This window comes from Staurois parvus, unplaced genomic scaffold (assembly GCF_062004578.1).
Source record: "Staurois parvus isolate SC_StPar_1 unplaced genomic scaffold, SC_StPar_1.0 ptg000562l, whole genome shotgun sequence".
Taxonomy (NCBI): domain Eukaryota; kingdom Metazoa; phylum Chordata; class Amphibia; order Anura; family Ranidae; genus Staurois; species Staurois parvus.
In genome coordinates, this window is record NW_028318358.1 from 6,187,286 (window position 1) to 6,207,192 (window position 19,907).

General features: G+C 43.2%; 1 protein-coding gene across 2 annotated transcripts in view; it reads left to right on the forward strand.

The window, feature by feature from the left end:
* The window catches only part of SMUG1 (single-strand-selective monofunctional uracil-DNA glycosylase 1), a 32,794-nt gene that overhangs the window by 5,184 nt on the left and 7,703 nt on the right, over nt 1-19,907 (forward strand). Inside the window, exons 2-3 of one of the 2 annotated variants that reach the window (XM_089691419.1) lie at nt 2,150-2,332; nt 10,825-11,107. In XM_089691419.1, coding sequence (XP_089547545.1) covers nt 10,844-11,107 — 264 coding nt within the window. In that variant the 5' untranslated portion in view covers nt 2,150-2,332; nt 10,825-10,843. The remainder of the gene's footprint in view (nt 1-2,149; nt 2,333-10,824; nt 11,108-19,907) is intronic. The other variant, XM_089691418.1, reaches the window with a different exon arrangement.

The following is a 19,907-nucleotide window of genomic DNA, read 5'->3' on the forward strand; positions in this document are numbered from 1 at the left end:
AAAAAGCTGACAATTTTGAGGAAAAAAAACAATATTTTGGACTTTTTGCTATAAAACATGTCCAGTGAAAAAAAAATGGAAAAATCAAATTTAGTCATAAATTTCTGGCAAAATGTATTCTGCGACATGTCTTTGCTTAAAAAAAAATCCCAATACGTGTACATTAATTGGTTTAGTGAAAGTTATTGCGTCTACAAATGGCGGGAAAGATACTGGGATTTTGTTTTTATTATACTAATAATGGCGGCGATCAGCGATTTTATGGCGGTGTTCAGTGATTTGACAGTGATCAGCGACTTATGGCGGGACTGTGGCGGACATTTTGACACTGGGAGGGAACTGACTTGGGGTCACTGACATCCCCAGTGACACCAATACAGTGATCAGTGCAAAAAAAAAAAAACACTGACACTGTACTAATGGCACTGGGGAGGAAGGGGTTAACTTCTATTAGGTAATGAAAGGGTTAACTGAGTGTTTTAGTAGGGGGCAGGGTGTACTTCACATGAACACGCTGATCCCAAGAGATAAATTCTTCTCTCAGGTTCAGTGTGCTCTGAGCTGACAGCACGGCTGCATTGTTTACATTGCAGCTCTGCTATCTGTCAGTGATTACTTGTAATCGCCTGCACCCGGCGGGAAATGACCCGCCGGGACCCGGTGACGGACACCCGCTGCCAAGATCGGTGGGACGGGTAGGGCGGGCACACGCCTCGCGTGCGCCCCCTACCTGTTTTGCACAGCGACGTCAAAAGACGGCGCTATGCGCACAGGTGCCGCCCTGCCGCAGTAAAAACACTGCGGTGGGTCAGCAAGCGGTTAATGAGCAATTTTTTTTCTTTCAGCCAGAGGGCTCAATGAAATAAATGCTAGCTAACCCCCAACCAGGATATTATATTCTGACAGTGAGGCCCTGTGCTGTCAGAATACACTAATCGGCTACTATAGCTGCTGGTCGACAATGTTTTTTACGTTGTCTATTCTGTGTAAATCCGTCCTGGACAAATGTCACCCAGAACTAGAAGCCAGTGCTACATAGCCAACCTGATAGACACCCCTGCCCCTCAACCACTCCCACCTTTTGCTGCAGAGGCAACAACGGGTTTGTACACATGCAGCGGCAGCAGTTTTACCCCAGTTGCACTTGGCGTGGCCCATTCAAGTAGATGGGGCCACACTCATCTTGTGTGGTTGTGGCTCAGTTGTCCAGTATTTACAGGGTTAAAGCAGGCGATGAGGTGGTGATACAACGCCTCCTCACCGCCTATCAGAATCTCACAGGCATAAATGAGCCCTAAAAGATATTCACAAAGTTTGTTGTCCTTGCACATGCCCCATCGGTTATAATTAATTTCTGCCTATGGGGCAACAGCAGAACGTGATCACTGATTTCCAAGATGGTGTATATTGGAAGGTAGGTATGTTTTTACACAGGAAAGGGTACAGAGAACCAGAATGGACCATATTTAATTTATGATCTTTAACTGATCTTTACAACCACTTTAAGGATAAGCTTCTAAGTTTTTTTTTTTTTTTTTTTTTTTTTTTATCTTAATACATTATTCACGTTTTGGGAAAAAATAATAAATGCACATTTTTTTTTTTTATGCAGGAAAAAAAGTGTGCATGTAATATTTTTTTCCTCAGGAGCCTACAAAGCATTGCACCCATGATCCGTTGATCAGGAGTGCAATGACAGGTTCCTGCAGACAAGCCCCGCAGCTTTCAACCCATGCATCCGATACAGGCTGACTATCTAGCTGCAGGGCTTGTGAATGAACTACAGGAGTGATCACCACTACCCTTGCTTTTCATTGAGAACTATAAGCCATCAGCTGCAATGGCTGATGGTACTTGTAATTCTCTCATTCACAGATTGCTGTGAATGAATGACGCAGCTGTGTGGGCAGAACCCTGCACAGTCACGCTACTTACAAAATATGACAACGGTTGCAGGGAGCAGGTCTGGGGCATGTTACAACCGAATTATACCTTGAAAGGTAAACTATAAATTGGTAGTAAAGTCCATTCTTCCACTTTTACTAACAGTTAAACTTCATCATAAATGAATATCTCCTAAACATGCACTGTTTAGGAGATATTCAAGTGAGCAGTAGCTAGTAACATTACTGGTGCATGTGTTCTGTAGGAACCGCATACCAGTGCCATTTCTTCAGAGCTCCATGTTGTGCCTGGGGCACATGCGCGGGAGTGATATTATCGTGGCTCGGCCAGTCAGACCGCTGCAGCGCGCAACCCCAGAAGGAAGACCGGGTGAAGATGGAAGCCCTGCCAGCTGTGATGGCATGCCTCTGGAGGGCTTTGTTCTAAGGTAAATCTGTCATAATGTGTTAGTATGCTATGCATGTTAGCATATTATATTACCTTGCAGGGGGAACCCTTTCTTTTTTTAGCTATCAGCTTTCTTTGGGGGCACTCGTGGGAGGGGAGGTGCAAAGAGCGCCAGCAGGGGACCCTTGAAGAGAAAGATTGGGGCTTTTCTGTGCAAAGCTATTGTACAGAGCAGGTAAGTGTGATATGTTTGTTATTTTTGAAAAAAAAAAATGAAACCTTTACAATCATTTTTCAAGTGGTAATGAATCCAAAAGCAAACATTTATTATGTTGCAGCTTACGGTTTCTTAGATGTGATGGCCACATTAATTTTTCTATATTCATCTGGTGGCCCGGCCAGTAAGTATTATTTTTCAAAAGAACAAGCTTTCCTGCAGATGTAGCAGTCAGAGGGTTAGGGCAAACCATTTAATTCTAGCAGGGTTGCTTAAAGTTTTTATTTATTCATGTAAAACCTTTACCCCCAAAAGAAATACAAAACTGGTGTGACTGCTTATAAAGAGTTAGCTGGAGTTTGGCTTTGATTTGTTAGTGTATCTAAATCTGCTAGTGCATCTCACACTCCCCTTCCCCCAGACTGACAGTGCTGCTTTCCAGATGTGGCCCCCTGTGCTCCTTCATCTAGAGTGGAGGCACTCTAACACAGGAGGTGAGTTACTGGCCAGATAACCTGGTGAAAATAGAGGGGGGGGGGAGCCTAAACAAAAAAAACACGTGCAGCCACCACATCTAATGATTGGTAAGCTGCAATATTTTACAGTTTTGGGTTTAATACTACTTTTGAGAGTGGTGGTTTGTTTGTATCATAAATTATAATTTACAGCTGAACCCTGGGGAAAAAAATAGTTGTCCATTGCAGTGGGGCTCCTGTTGCATGGTACCAGTAAAGAAGGACTTTTACTTGTCTAATCCCCTGCAGTCAGCACTACCCTCTTCTCCCTGGTGTTCCGGCTTGTGGGCGATCCCTTGGCTCCCTCATATGCAGTGCAGGGCTATTGGCCCTGAATTGCCCTCTGACATGGGTGCCTGTGACTCCTGGAGCCCCTTTACTGAAGAGGCTGGGGGGGTCGGTAAGTAAAAGTCCTTGTTATTGGCACCCTGGCCATAAAAGAATAACATTGACTTTTTAATGCAGGATGGAGCTCTACTGCAATGCAGGACTTTTCTTTTCCCTGAAGTTAAGCTTTAGCCGTGTCATTTCTTTGTAGGGTCTGTGTATTGGGTTCTGGTCAGTATATATTTTGTGCTTTCAATAACAGAACTACCATATATGAAATAAGCACATTGTTTGTAAATGTAAGTGGAGTTCATGTAAGAAAGGTTCTGCTGACTTTTTTTTTTTACACATTTTTCCAGTCTGAATTGTACATCTAAAGATACAACCTTTTATATTTATTTATAGACTAGCAGAAGGTTAAAGCTGACATTTTTGGGTTTTTTTTCTTTTCCTAGTGACATTAAAGTGAAGCTCCACTTGTTTGCCCCTTCCGCTGCCACTTTTGGGGGGGGAGCGGGTACCTGGTTTTCACACTGGCCCCCCTTCTTTCCCCCCGCATCTTCTGGGACACTTCACAGGTCCCAGAAGATTGCAGGACCAATCACAAGGCGCAGCGCGACTCGTGCATGCGCAGTAGCAAACTTGCTGTGAAACTGCAAGGCTTCACTTCCGGTTGCCCTTACTTGCAATACCAGCGCCAGGAACCCAGAGGCTAGTGAAAAGAACTAGCTTGGGTGATGACAGTGCTGGATCCCTGGACAGAAGTTTTCTTATAGTAAAATTCAGCATCTACAGTATTTGTAGCTGCTGACTTTTTTTAATTTTTTGGGGGGAGGCTGGAATTCCTCTTTAATAATCAGGACAATTAGAGCGAGTGAATCTTCATAACCGGGGCAGTGGTTCTAACTAATCACCAGTCTATCTAATCTGCAAAAAAAAAGTTTTTTATTTTAAGTTATACGTGAATGATGGATTTATTAAGCGTAGTTTCATAAATGGGTCATGGCAAGCTGAATACACAGTTCTAAGGATGCTGTCACACTGCCCACTCTGCGCTTTGGCTACAGTACAGTGTACCTGCGGATTTTGTGCATGTTAGCTAGGCTTTCCCATAGACTTCTTTTATGTCCTACAGTTTTGGTGCACTTTCTAAAACCTGGGAAACCGCAGCTAACCCACACAAAAACCAAAATGCAGTGGATCAGTGTAAAGCTCCCCTAATGTGATTTTATCTATTTGTATCATACCAGTTTTCTTGGCATTTATTTGCACGGCACTATTGTTTTTTCTTTATGCTCAAAGATACAAAATCAGTATATAGAGGATGGATGGAATCCGATCCTACTGCTGTTGACTTGCTTTTCTCCATAGTTAATGGACATTAAACTCTGGTTAAAAATATATATGTATTTGAGTGTTTTCTTTACTCAAAGTAACTTTTAATGCTCTCAACCTTCTCAAAATTCCAAATGTCCCCTTTTTTTTGTGATCAGGCTTCCTGTTTGTGGTGAAGTTCGTTCTCCATGGTCTTAGTGTACATAGGAACATAGCCACCCCATCTTGCTTACTTCTAAGGTGGACTAGGGGACTATTGCAGACATCACTAAATGGCAGACTGCGTGACAGTCCTATCTGGACCATGGCTCTGCCGCTTAGCATCCTCGGTGTCCTGTCCCGGGTGATATCCTGCTTCCCCCACTGTTGCTACAGCTTTCATCCTTACAGCATGTCTGGACAGAGGGCAGGAGCTGGCCAACTTTTCAAGTTTCAAGCCAGTGGTTTGTTGCTAGGAAGCAGGGTGGACCTAGCAACCCATCACCCACATGTTAGCATGAAAAGTTGGGTAGCTGTGTCTTTTGCCTTCTACCTTCTGTGTAATATTGGCAGTGGAAGGAAAGAAAATCAAGTAATCTATGGGCTGCTTAAGGTAGGATTGGAAAGGTTGGAGGAGGGCTGTGATTGGAAAATGAGGTGGGGGTTGAAGACTCTGATGTAAGGGGGGTGTTGTTTGTGAAGTAATGAGGTTGGGCTGTGATATAAATGGGACATGTGTTGTACAGGGGGTTCTGTAATGTAAAGGGAAGGAGTGATAACACTGATGTAAGGGCAACATGAACAATCTTGGTCATAGAACAAACATGACACCTTTTCTGGCAAATCATTTTACTGACCGGAGCTCTGTGAATTTTAATTCAACACCCTTGGACTATGGGATGTGTAGTGCACATGACCACAACTTAGGTGCACCACTTGTTCCAAACAAATGGAAAATGAGGAGGGAAAAGAGAGGGGTGGAGCTTGTGGAAGACTTTACAAGGAGGCAGAAAAACACAGTAAGAAACAATTTAATTAAAATAGATTACAGGGCAAATAAGTAGTGCATGTGTATGGATTATTTTTGGAGAATAAGGATATAGTTTGTCACTTTCACCACTTCCAGTTCGGGGCAATTCTGACTTTTTTCCTATACATGATAAAATCAGCTTTTTTTTTTGGCTGGAAAATGACTTGGAGCCCCCAAACATTATATATTTACTTAAAGCAGATCTTCTGAAACAAAAAGGTGGTGGTTGCAATTTTGTTATGCTGTACAATATTTGCACATACAAACACAATAGCAACATATTATCTGTTAATTTTCAGGTAAAAATACACTTCAATGAATTTTAGTACACCCAAACATAATATAATACACTATGTTTGGTAACATATAAAATATGATGCTATGCTGAGTAAATAACTAACGTGTTATGCTCTATAATTGCTCATACCTATGCAATTACAGTAATTATAGGCAATGCTTTAAAAGCCTTTATATTTTAACAGTTTGAAGTCAAAGTGGAGCTTCACGCTAAAGAGGAAGTTCCACTTTAGAGACAAGTCCCTTGCTCCCCATGAAGGATTAGCACCTTTGGTGAGTGGGGGGGGAGGGGGTATCTGAAATTGACAGGTACCCACTCCCGCTCCTAATTCTGCCGCGATTGCCTAGGTCAGTGGTTCTCAACCTTTCTAATGCCGCGACCCCTTAATACAGTTCCTCATGTTGTGGTGACCCCCAACCATAAAATTATTTTCATTGCTACTTCATAACTGTAATTTTGCAGTGGGAGGAGTAGTGCCATGTCATTGGTGTCAGTGGAAGGAATAGTGCCCCATCGTTGGTATCAGTGGGAGGAATAGTGCCCCATCACTGGTGTCAGTGGGAGGAATAGTGCCCCATCACTGGTGTCAGTGGGAGGAATAGTGCCCCATCACTGGTGTCAGTGGGAGGAATAGTGCCCCATCACTGGTGTCAGTGGGATGAATAGTGCCCCATCGTTGGTGTCAGTGGGAGGAATAGTGCCCCATCGTTGGTGTCAGTGGGAGGAATAGTGCCCCATCGTTGGTGTCAGTGGGAGGAATAGTGCCCCATCGTTGGTGTCAGTGGGAGGAATAGTGCCCCATCGTTGGTGTCAGTGGGAGGAATAGTGCCCCATCGTTGGTGTCAGTGGGAGGAATAGTGCCCCATCGTTGGAGTCAGTGGGAGGAATAGTGCCCCATCATTGGTGTCAGTGGGAGGAATAGTGCCCCATCATTGGTGTCAGTGGGGGGAGTAGTGCCCCATCATTGGTGTCAGTGGGGGGAGTAGTGCTCCATCACTGGTGTCAGTGGGGGGAGTAGTGCCCCATCACTGGTGTCAGTGGGAGGAGTAGTGCTCCATCACTGGTGTCAGTGGGAGGAATAGTGCCACATCACTGGTGTCAGTGGGAGGAATAGTGCCCCATCATTGGTGTCAGTGGGGGGAGTAGTGCCCCATCGTTGGTGTCAGTGGGAGGAATAGTGCCCCATCGTTGGTGTCAGTGGGAGGAATAGTGCCCCATCGTTGGTGTCAGTAGGAGGAATAGTGCCCCATCGTTGGAGTCAGTGGGAGGAATAGTGCCCCATCATTGGTGTCAGTGGGGGGAGTAGTGCTCCATCACTGGTGTCAGTGGGGGGAGTAGTGCCCCATCACTGGTGTCAGTGGGAGGAGTAGTGCCCCATCACTGGTGTCAGTGGGAGGAATAGTGCCACATCATTGGTGTCAGTGGGAGGAATAGTGCCCCATCATTGGTGTCAGTGGGGGGAGTAGTGCCCCATCATTGGTGTCAGTGGGAGGAATAGTGCCCCATCACTGGTGTCAGTGGGAGGAATAGTGCCCCATCATTGGTGTCAGTGGGAGGAATAGTGCCCCATCATTGGTGTCAGTGGGAGGAATAGTGCCCCATCATTGGTGTCAGTGGGAGGAATAGTGCCCCATCATTGATGTCAGTGGGAGGAATAGTGCCCCATCATTGATGTCAGTGTGGTGGAGGGGAGAATAGTGCCCCATCGTTGGGGTCAGGGGGGGGGGGGAATAGTGCCCCATCGTTGGTGTCAGTGGGGGGAGGAATAGTGCCCCATCGTTGGTGTCAGTGGGGGGAGGAATAGTGCCCCATCGTTGGTGTCAGTGGGGGGAGGAATAGTGCCCCATCGTTGGTGTCAGTGGGGGGAGGAATAGTGCCCCATCGTTGGTGTCAGTGGGGGGAGGAATAGTGCCCCATCGTTGGTGTCAGTGGGGGGAGGAATAGTGCCCCATCGTTGGTGTCAGTGGGGGGAGGAATAGTGCCCCATCGTTGGTGTCAGTGGGGGGAGGAATAGTGCCCCATCGTTGGTGTCAGTGGGGGGAGGAATAGTGCCCCATCGTTGGTGTCAGTTGGGGGAGGAATAGTGCCCCATCGTTGGTGTCAGTGGTGGGAGGAATAGTGCCCCATCGTTGGTGTCAGTGGGGGGAGGAATAGTGCCCCATCGTTGGTGTCAGTGGGGGGAGGAATAGTGCCCCATCGTTGGTGTCAGTGGGGGGAGGAATAGTGCCCCATCGTTGGTATTAGTGACACAAATGATGGGGCACTATTCCTCCCACTGACACCAATGATACTTACTTTGCTGACCCCTGCTCCAGCCTGGGCTCGCCCTCTCACTTACCTGTCAGCTGTCTTCCTTCTCTGGCCGCTCTCCTCTTCACTCGCTCCGGCAGCTCCCTCGGTCTTCTTCGATCTCCGCGCGCTGCCGCTCGGCTCCTCCTCTCCAAGCTCCACCTCCTCGCCGGTGATTGGCCGCCTGTGTGCCTCTCCTGAGCTACAGTTCCGGTGGCCAATCAGCGGCGAGGAGGCGGAGCTGCTGAGCGATCCCGGAGGTGACAGGAGCAGCGTATCATCCCGCCCACACATCGCCGGAGACAGCAGCGGTGTCTCGGTTCCTAAGACCATCGGAAATATGTGTTTTCCGATGGTCTTAGGCAACCCCTGGGAAATGGTCGTTCGACCCCCAAAGGGGTCGCGACCCCCAGGTTGAGAACCGCTGGCCTAGGTGATTAGAAGTGGAAGTGTTTTTTTAAACTGTTGCTTTAATTTCTATCACAAGGGATGAAAATAATCCCTTGTGATACTATGGGCAGTGACAGGTACTTTTTACTGAGAGAGACCCCTGATCTCTGCTCTCAAAAGCAGACAGGGCAGACTTGGGAAGCAGAGGAGAGAAGGGACAGAAAAAAAAGTGGGGAGGAGAAAAAGAGAAGGGGGAGACACAGAGAATTATGGGACAGACATAATATAATAAAACAAAGTAGCACACACCGTACCCCACAGCCAGGACCATCAATAATAAAAAAAGAAAAGTTCCCCACAAAAGGGGGGGGGGGGGGAGAAGGGAAAGGATCACTGCTCAGACAACCATGGACAACCTATTACGCTTTAAAATTGTGCTTGCCTGCACGATGCAAATTTTACTATCCATAGGCGACGCTTTAAAAGCCTTCACAGGTTACCACTTTAAATGTACAGAGGAAGTCTGGTACTAGAATTACTGCCCATGAATAAGCCTTCGTGGCGATACCTCACATGTGTGGGACCATAGCTGTTTGCTTGTGTTCACCTTTGCATGCAAGCACGGGGGGGACACAGGGGCACTGTGACAGCAATAGACCTGTGACAGATACTCTTTATGGAGGGATCTCCCCAAATCCCTCCTTTTTGCCCTTAAAAGCATTCAATCACACCAAGATTGATGTGAGTAAATGCTTTTTTTTCCCTAAAAATGGTGCTGACTGTTTCCGAGTACATCGGAAGTGATGTCAGGTCATTGCTTCCCGTTTACTATTTAATGGCACTGAACAAAGGTAATCCCATCTTTGTTGAGTTCCATGACTAGCCAGCGGCAGCGCCGACTGGTTGATTGGGACTCCGGGTGGGACAGGAGATCATGTTAAAGCGGGGGGGCTTGGGGTTGAAGTGTTAGGGCGGACGTCCCCTCCCACCGCTTGTAATAGCGATCAAGTGGCTTTTACAAGAAAGCTGACCATCAACTGCAAATAACGGAGGAGAAGATGGGAGCCATTGGCTCCTGCTGCTGTCAGTCACAGCCAGTCTGCCAGTGAGGGGGAGCGGAAGCAAGCTGTGGCTCCATGTTTGAATGGACACACGGAGCAGTGGGTGACCCCATAGCAAGCAGCTTGCTATGGGGACACCTGACAGAAAGGAGGAGCCAGGAGAGCCTGCAGGGGACTCGCGAAGAGGATCCAGGCTGCTCTGTGCAAAACCATTACACTGAGCAGGTAAATATAGACATGTTTGCTATTTAAAAAGAAAAAAAAATGAACCTTTAGTATCATTTTAAAGTGACAATTAGGATTTTGATTAGAATAAGTGTTTAATATTCCCAAACTGGAACTGAATGGTGCTGTGCAAAGTGAATATGCTCTGCTCCTTTTTTATGCTCTGCTCCCCTTTGCTTCATATTCCTTTTTTGTTTCTTTCTTACTAGCATATGCTTGTAGGTTTGCTCCTTAGATGATCTGGAAAAAAAAATAACACTTCTCTTGTGGTGTTACTACTACTTCCATGTCACTAGTATTTGTGATTATCCTAGCATTCTGTTGCTTACACTCCTCTGTCACTGATCTGGTCTGTTAGCTTGCTTCCATCCATGTATTAAGTTGAACTATAGCCAAAACTTTTTTTTCATTTTGGATAGAGTAAGGGAGGGTTATAACCCCTGTCAGATTTGTTTCACAATCTGTGTCCTATTGCGAAGATTTCCATTCACTTCCTGTCCAATAGCCAAACGGGAAGTGAGAGGAAATCCCTGAATTAAGGGAATTCCTTGGGGACCCCCAAGTCACTAGAACTAGTGTCCCATTGGAAGATTTTCCCTATTACTTTTCTGGGGACAACCCAAAATTTGGGACAGGACACATGTAGAGGGTGAATCTCCTTAACGGGGCGTGGACAGCAGTAAAAACTGACAGGTGTTCTAATCCATCTTCACTCTATCCAAAACTAAAAAAAGTTTTGCCTTTAGTTATACTTTTAAGATTTTCAATAAAGCCTTTATTACTTATGTGCTTGTATTTCATTTATTATAAGATGTCCATGTCAGTAATTCACTTACGGAAGGGAACTGTGTCTTTTATCATCACAGGTAGTGAAAAGGTGGAGGAATGATTCTCTCGCAGGCTCAGTCTGGCGCCTATGCCAGCAACTCTGATGAGGAAAATCCTGCAGATGACTTCCTACAAGTGGAATTAGAACTGAATCTGAAGCTGGGCAATCTAGTATTTCAGGATCCAGTAAAGTATGTGTATAATCCCTTGCTCTATGCCTGGGACCCACATGAGAGGTTTGTGCGGACCTATTGCCAATCAAAAAAGGAAGTGCTTTTTTTAGGAATGAATCCGGGACCGTACGGCATGGCTCAGACAGGGGTAAGATCCTTATCAAATGAGGTTAATTTGTTCCATGGGTAGGGATTGATTTTTTTTTTGTTAAGTTTAATTGCATTAGTGCCATATTAACCTGCATAAAATTGCTCAATTAAAGATGTCCTCAACATTTTGTACCCTTAACTCATCTCTGATACAGACACTTGTTCAGCTTTTGTTCATCCATCCCTTTTTCTGTAATAAATCTATCATGGTTTACTTCATTAAGATTATACCTGCCATATACCAGGTCTGCCAACACTATCCTACTTGCTTGTATCTGCAGCTCAATTAAATACCAGGCTTGACATAGAGACTGCCACTCAAGAGTAAAAAAAAAAAATCTGTTAATGGCTGATGGAGCGACTGACTGGGAGTGGGTGGAGTGACACTATATGAAAAGGTCAGACAGTCTTGCTGGCTGTGATAATTGGTTACACCTCTCTGCCCCATTCTTTTATTAAGCTGTGTGATCATTTTGAGATCATGCCAAACTGCGCCTTACCTCAGCAATGGGAAAGAATTATGTGGCTACGTGTTACTTCAAGCTGCTAGCCAAATCAGAAATAGTTTTCTTACAGAATTAGCATGTGGGAATCTCTTTATAACCTTCTACTAATTGTGAGTCTGCTAGTTTTCTTTTTGTTCCACTAACCTAAATGGCAACAAATCTTCCCCAAAGAGGTCAGTATGTTAACTTGTGCAATTCACGGCTGAAATACATGTAAGGGAGTAGTTTTACCTTCCAAAGGAATGTAATTTTATCTACCCCTTTCTGAGATTTATACAGCCCTGGCAGACATCACAGCCTGATTTTTTTTTTTTTTTTCTATTACAATTGACACCTGGTGACCTGACTTTTCTTTACTGTAGTGCAGCAACAGACTGATGAGGTCATCTCTCTGCTCCCTTCTCCTGTAAGTATGTTCCATGTGAATGCAGGACACTGGATTGGCCCCTAGTTCTGCCAATCCTTTTCCCAGTCTGAGGACTGTTGTACAGGGAGATTACTAGAAATTGAAATTAAGTTCAGGTATTTTCTACAATTTGCATTTAAAATGTACTAAATTATGTTGTAACACATGAACAGTGGGTATAGAAAAGAATATGCCCCTTTCCTTAAAATAATCAGTTTGTTGCTTTGCAGCCCGCAATGAATACTCGCATAGTTTTTGTTTTATCTAGCTGTATTTACTCAGTGCAACGTATAACACCCAAGTAAAAGAACACCAACATGTCAGAAATTTTTTTAAAAAAATCAAAAGCAGTTGGAAAAAGGATCACCCCCCCCCCCCTCCTTAAAATGACTTGTAAACTCAATCAGATGTAGCTAATCACCTTCTCAATGGCACACAACGCCTTTTGATTTTCAGCTGTGGTCATTTTAATTGGCACAGCATGAGAAGAGCTTTCCTAGATCATTTCAGTCCCTGATAGTGCAACTTAATCAAACCATCAACTATGGGTGGCAAGGCACTGTCAAAAGATCTCCGGGTTACAGTTGTGGACAGGCACAAGTCAGGAGATTGATACAAAAATAGTGAACGGTTAAAAAGTGGAAGGTATTTGGTACAACACAGACCCTCACTGGATCAGGGTGTCACTCCAAAGTGGATGAAAGAGCCAGGAGGAAACTGGTCAGAGAGGATACCAAGAGGCCTACAGCAACTCTGAAGCAGTTGCAGAAATTAATGACAAAGAGTGGTCATTGTGTACATGTGACAACAATATCACATTCTCCACAAATGTGGCTTGTATGGGAGGGCTGAAAGAAAAAAACACTCCTCAAGCATGCAGTCATGATTGAGCTTTGCCAAAATGCACCTTGAGGATTCTGAGGCCACATGGAAACGGGTGTTATGTTCAGATGAGACTAAAATTTAATTATTTGGCCTCAACACTAAACATTATGTCTGGTGGAAGTTTAATACAGCTCACCACTTGAGCAGTTCTGCAAAGAAGAGTGGGCAAATATTGCAAAGTCTAGATGTGCAGAGTTAGTAGATACATCCCAACAGATTAAAGGTTGGAATTAAAGCAAAAGGTGGTTGTTCAACAAAATACTGAAACAAGGGTGTGATCCCTTTTCCAACTCAGTGATTCTGTTTTTGAATTAAAAAAAATAAATTTCTGACATGTTGGTGTTATATCTTTCACTTGGATGTTATAAGTTGCACCGAGTAAATACAGTTGATTAAACATAAACTGTATCTGGTTCATTTCAGCCTGCAAAGCAATAAAATATAATTATTTTAAAAGGTGGGTGATTCTTTTCTGTGCCTGCTGTATAACTACATTTATTGGGCTTTTTACTATATGCCTGGAGTTTAGCTTAAAAACTCACTCCAAGGGACATACAGTATGTATAAAGCAGTGGATGTGACATTCACTGCAGTCATTAGCAAATATCCGTCCAAGAGTTCATTACTGCAAAGGTCACAAACAACCATTTGGTGCGTGTGTGTTATTCTGACTGTCTTTGTGTGTGTGTTGCAGGTAATTTAGACTAACTACAAATGAACTAAAAACCATTTATTATTAGACTTGGATAGCGTATTATGGTATATACATCTGAAACACAGTATGTTTTAGTGCTTATGGGAAGAAAAGTATACATCCATTGACATCGTGTTTGTGACTGATGGTAAAAAGAACCAACTTCCACTCATGTATATCACAAATATCTGATCTGCACCTAAAAATGATCCTGCCCTGAGAATGCATATCTTAAACCTAAACCGATAATGCATACCTAATGCAAACATGAATTACTTTTTTTTTTTTTTTTTTTTATGTGAAACTGAACCATTACATATATACATGAATATCAAAATGTATTTTTTTTTTTTTAAATAAACTAATATCTTATATTAGTCTCTGCTTTGCAGTGCCACTTGCACCCTCTCTGCCTTCCAGATCTGCTGCTATGCAAATTTCAATGTTACCCTGCACATCATCTTCCCGGATTTAGGTGCCTACCCACAGCTGATGCAATCATGTGGTCACCCCCCCCCCCCCCCCAAAAACAAAAAAACAAAAACATTATGAAGACTTTCTGCTAGACATGCCCCCATGCACACAGAGCATTTGCTCAGCTCCTTTGAATGTCTTTTCTCCTGGTAGGAGAAGGCTCCTTAAAAAATACAATAGAAGACGCATATTACACTTCTTTATGCATGGATGCATGTTAATGCATTTTTAGCTAGAATATTCACTTAGAATATTCATTAGAACGTGCAAACAGGCATAGAGGTGCTTGGCGTTTATGCAAGTTCTGCGTTTCTTTTTTTTTTTTTTGCTGCCTAAAAGCTCCTCTACTGAACATGCTAGTGATGGGTTATTTCTTCTGCCTGTAGACATTCCTTTTCTAATATGCATGGACACACAGGCTAACACAAAGGTGCATTTACTGACATAAAAAATGCCAAACACCTGTAAAAACGCTGTGCATCAGCTCTTAATGTTATGGACCCTGTGAGTAAATAGACTTTGCTAGTTGAACAGTAGAAGGTTTTGTTTACTGCAGTCAGTTGGTTACTTGCACCTACAGCTAGCAGTTAACAACTCCACTCTGCCTTTTCTCCTGGTCTTGTATGTCAGGGCCCACTGTTTGGCTAAATGTAAAAATGGCTTTTTTTTTTTTTTTTTTTTTTTTTATACCAGGAAGTTCATTACGATGTGAAAATTGAAAGACATGAGTAATTGTCTTTTCTTGATAATTGTTTTGTTCTGGTGTATAGTGCACAAATGCTAGAATAGGCTCTTGCTAAACAAAATTGATTTTCTTTCTCGTCCAATGAATGACAGAGGAATTTGTATACAGTCTCAATAAAACTGCTGCCTACAGGAGGTTTGGATACTAGCAAACTAAAGAAAACTGTAAGCCTGTATAACACTTCCTCTGCCCTTCATTATCAGTGACTTCAGTCAAGATATTTTACCACACTGCTGCTGGATCTGGTCTCAATATAACAAGTGTCTTATTCAGGGTTACCTCAAACCACCCCGCTGGAATGTGGTGTTTGGGCATTGCATTGTGATGCTTTCCAGGCCTTAGGGCTTGTTCACACTTGACCAATTTTCTAATTCCTGCCAAATACTTCTATAGCATTTGACAGGTGTTTAGGAAGCATTTTTAACGCTCCTTAAACGCTACCCAAACACCTTATGCGTGTTTTTGAGGCATTTGATAGGCATTTGCCAAGCGTTAAAATCAAACCACAAACGCCTATAATGAAGCTTAATGGTATTAACGCCTTGCAACTGCCTCGCAAATGCCTGCCAGGCGTTTGAGGAGCGTCACCTTAGCCTTGAATGGGAGGCTTCAACTCCTCCTGACTGGACATGAATCTATTTTGCCGCGAAGCGACACTAACGCTTCAGTGTGAACAGCACTGTGTGCTTCCATGTGTAGAATTTTCATAGGCGTTTGAGGAGCGTTAAAAACGCTTCCCAAACGCCTGTCTAAGGCCTGCTAACAAAGCTAGTGTGAACTTAACCTTAGTGTACTGTGCTGGCCACAAAGCGCTTTCCAGGTCCAGAGCAATGACACAGCCCCTGGTGTGTGTGTGAGAGAGAGATCGATCGTGTTTTAGAGGCACCACCGTCTCCTGCTGTCACCTCAGATGTACAGGGGATTGTTCCAAACCTTATTGATGCAGTGCGTACTACCCTGCATCAGAAAGATCAGCCTGCTGTTCATGCCTTGGATTTTTACAGCTTCTACACCTGCAAAAACCTTTTCATTATGTCTATTTGAAATATTCATCTGTGTGGAACAGAAAGCAACCTGAAGGGTCCTGGGTCCTCTTGAGAGTGTGTTTTGAACGTTTTCCTTTTAAGAGGGCGTGTGTATGCCAGAGGTCTTTTCCCACCATGGATACACTAGTGGCCCACCTTAGCAGGATCACTAGCATTTTGGTTAAGGAAAGTTTGAGTTTGCACTGACATCTATAGTCCTCCTTAAAGCTCAGTTTCAAGTGACTGGTCCTACCCTCCATCCCATTTTGTTGGTAACATTAAACTGTCAAACTGCATCAGAATGAGCGTATTACCTCAAAAGGGATCCCTCCACTGCAAAGTTAGGTACCTGATTCATGGAGCAGATAGAGCAAAAGTCTGAGCCTTGTGGTCAGTTGTAATTGCATGTTACAGGCAAACTGTGTGTCTCATGGAACTGATTTTTATACAGTTGCACAGGGCACTCTGGCTGCAAAACCAGAGGATAGGTAACTCTTTTGAAAAGCCTTTTGCATTAAGGTGCTCCCCTACTTCGTGGGGTGCAGAGAACACCCCTTTTTAGCCCACGCTCTAACCCCTTTTCTCTGGCATCTCCTTCAGCTGCTCCTCACTAAATCTTTTGTGCTACTGCATAAAACAATGCAACTTTCCAGGTTTCCCTGGGTTCTTTACATCCTGGGACTCCATTTCCCTGTCTAAATGTGGCTTTGAAGATGCACCCCATCCAAACACTCACTGTCTTCCTCAGGAGAATCTTTGTCCTTTTGGTACTATAAAATTTCTTGTAGTAGGGGGTTCCCTGCAGCATCCCTTCTTTTCAGAGGGATTTTCTAAACTACAGGGTCGACCAGGACTAGTTCTGACTGTCCTCTACCGAAACAAGGATCTGGCCACTTGGCATCCTCAGTCTCTTCAAGGAATCAGGGATGTCTCTTTTCGCGCACCCCAGAGGGAACCCCACTGGCCAGGGAGTCCTCATACCTAGACCTGCAGCCTGGCTCCGAAGAAAAGGTAGTTCCCTCTTCACTGGGGACCTGGCTAAGCAAGTCCTGTAGAGTTCTTCTGTCTGGCCTCAAAGACTCCTCAGGGTGTTTTAAATGGATGATTTTTTTTGTTTATCCTCCTTTGCTTCTCATGCTGCATTTCACTAGTCTGGTGAAAAGCCCGACTATCTTTGTAGGTGGGTCTCTCATACATCCTACTTATTTCAGTCAAGGCTGACTTTGCGGGAGTGTAGCCCTGAGTTCCCTACTGCTCTCACGTAGTCACTTCTCAGTTTCCTATGGGTTTTCGGATATCTTATTTAGTAAGATTGGTTGCCTGACTAGGTAGATCTCCTTCCTTGAATTCCAATGGTTGGGAGTCTTAAGGCTTGAACCATTTTGTAAGCTCCGAGGAGCAGGGCCCTCCTATCCCTCTTGTATTGAACTGTATCATTGCTGTATTGTCTCCCGGTATATTGTAAAGCGCTGAGCAAACTGTTGGCGCTATATAAATCCTGTATAATAATAATTTTGTGTAGACTGCTTTCGTTTGTAGACTTGGTTTTGTCCAAAGTTCCCTCTGGGGACCTGTTTTCCTTGGGACTAATCCCAGTGTTTTATTCTTTTGACTACATCATGTTGTGGGTCTGTGTATTCCTTTTTATCAGGTAGTTATGATGCTCTACTTCTTTTTTAGGGTTTTTAGCTTACAGCCTCTCACTGGTTCGGGCTCAATGTTCTATTGGGTGGAGTCATTACACCGTTTATTGAAAAAATAAATTTGATAAAAATAAAAAAAAAATCAGATTTTAAATTTTTTTTGGTTTTTTGTTTTTTTTTTTAATCAGACAGTTCCTAGTTCTTTCTTCAATTAAAAAGTGAATACTTGTGAGCCACTATGTCTCAGATGTTCAGTATAATATGTGCAATAGGTGGTAGTGAACTACCTGTTGTGTTAGGTGCGCTGGCACTTTCACAAACTCACTTAATTGTGTATATGTAAATTGATTAGACATATTTATAATGCCGCGCTCCTACTATAAATACTTAATAATGTATTGTATATCACTCATAAACATCAATAAACTAAATAAATTAATAATAAATATTAATAAAAATCAATAAATTAATTAATGTGATATAGTGAATGAAAAATCAAATCATGAATATGCTAAATTGTGCCATTAGTGCTCAAACAATATTGTCCATGCCATATTCCAATTTCATGATTAAATAAAGAGTCTTTTATATCTTTGTGCAAAGGTGCATACAGAAATGAACAGTCTTATATATCTTTGTGCAAAATGTGCAATGTACAGGTGAACTCCTTAATCCCTCTTTCCAGGTGCCGTGTAGTCTCAATATGTGCTCACCTTAATATTTGCCCAAATAAATTTAGGCAAATAGACTTGTAGTCCTTCTAGGACTGGTGGGATAGTGCTCCTTTATGCAGTATTCCAGATGGATGTGCAGACCTGCTCAGATCCTCCTCCTATAATCTCCTCTTAAATCATCCACGTGGCCACTCATAGATAGATTTTTAAAAAGGGGGTATCAGTATCTCCTATTTCCCCTCCTGGGGACACCTCCTTCTTATATCCACCTTTCCTCAATGTTGAGTATATAGATCAGATGGAGAAAAAAAAAAAAAAAGATCTGCTGATCTATATACTCAACATTGAGGAAAGGTGGATATAAGAAGGAGGTGTCCCCAGGAGGGGAAATAGGAGATACTGATACCCCCTTTTCAAAAATCTATCTATGAGTGGCCACGTGGATGATTTAAGAGGAGATTATAGGAGGAGGATCTGAGCAGGTCTGCACATCCATCTGGAATACTGCATAAAGGAGCACTATCCCACCAGTCCTAGAAGGACTACAAGTCTATTTGCCTAAATTTATTTGGGCAAATATTAAGGTGAGCACATATTGAGACTACACGGCACCTGGAAAGAGGGATTAAGGAGTTCACCTGTACATTGCACATTTTGCACAAAGATATATAAGACTGTTCATTTCTGTATGCACCTTTGCACAAAGATATAAAAGACTCTTTATTTAATCATGAAATTGGAATATGGCATGGACAATATTGTTTGAGCACTAATGGCACAATTTAGCATATTCATGATTTGATTTTTCATTCACTATATCACATTAATTAATTTATTGATTTTTATTAATATTTATTATTAATTTACCTAGTTCTTTCTTGTTGGCTTGTTAGCGGTGTCCACCCCTCAGTTGGACTGCTCTTGGACATCTCAACTGTATCTGAATTTCTGTGCCCATCAATAAATGAGAAAGAGAGAAAATTATTTTTTATACTTACTGTAAATTAAATTTTTAGGAATCCACTGAGTTACATAGGTCCCACCTCTCTGTGTCGTCTTCTCTTGCCCTTGGGACCGCTTACTCAAAACTGAGCCATCCTGGATGGAGGGGTTATACAGAGGCTTACTTACAGGTTTTAGCCCCATAAGTAGCAGTATAACCCAGCTGTATCTGAATTCCTGTTTCCTTCAAAGGACTCCAAGAAGTAGGTTTTGGGGTTTTTTTGCTAGCCGCATATGCATGTAAAGGTTTGTTTATCAAAGCTGAAGCAGAAATTTCAAAACTACCCTTGCATTTGAGACACAGACACTGAATAATTATGTAGCAGAAGGAAAAACGTCTAATCTTTTGTGTATTTTTCGGTTAGTATGTCTGAAATTGTTGAATATAGTCGGCATAACCACCAGGAAACTAGAATTTTCAGAAAGTGGTCGGTGACATTAGGCCCTATTTTTCTTTAATGTTTCCATTTAACGTGTCCCATTTCTTTACTCATGCAGGGCAAAGTTAAAAGGTCACTTTACTCTCCAACCTCTCCAGCAGCATATATATTCTCCTGTACACACCCTAGTCATCTCCTCCCCACCACCACCACCAAGGAAATAAAGACTCTTTGTGAGCTTTTATACAAGCTTTCACAAGGTCATGGACTTCTTGAGAGTGCTGGGAAAATCAGGAGATGCCAGCAATGTCGCGTAGAAGGGAAGGGGATAAGTCACATGCTCGCCCTTACCTGGAAGTTTTGG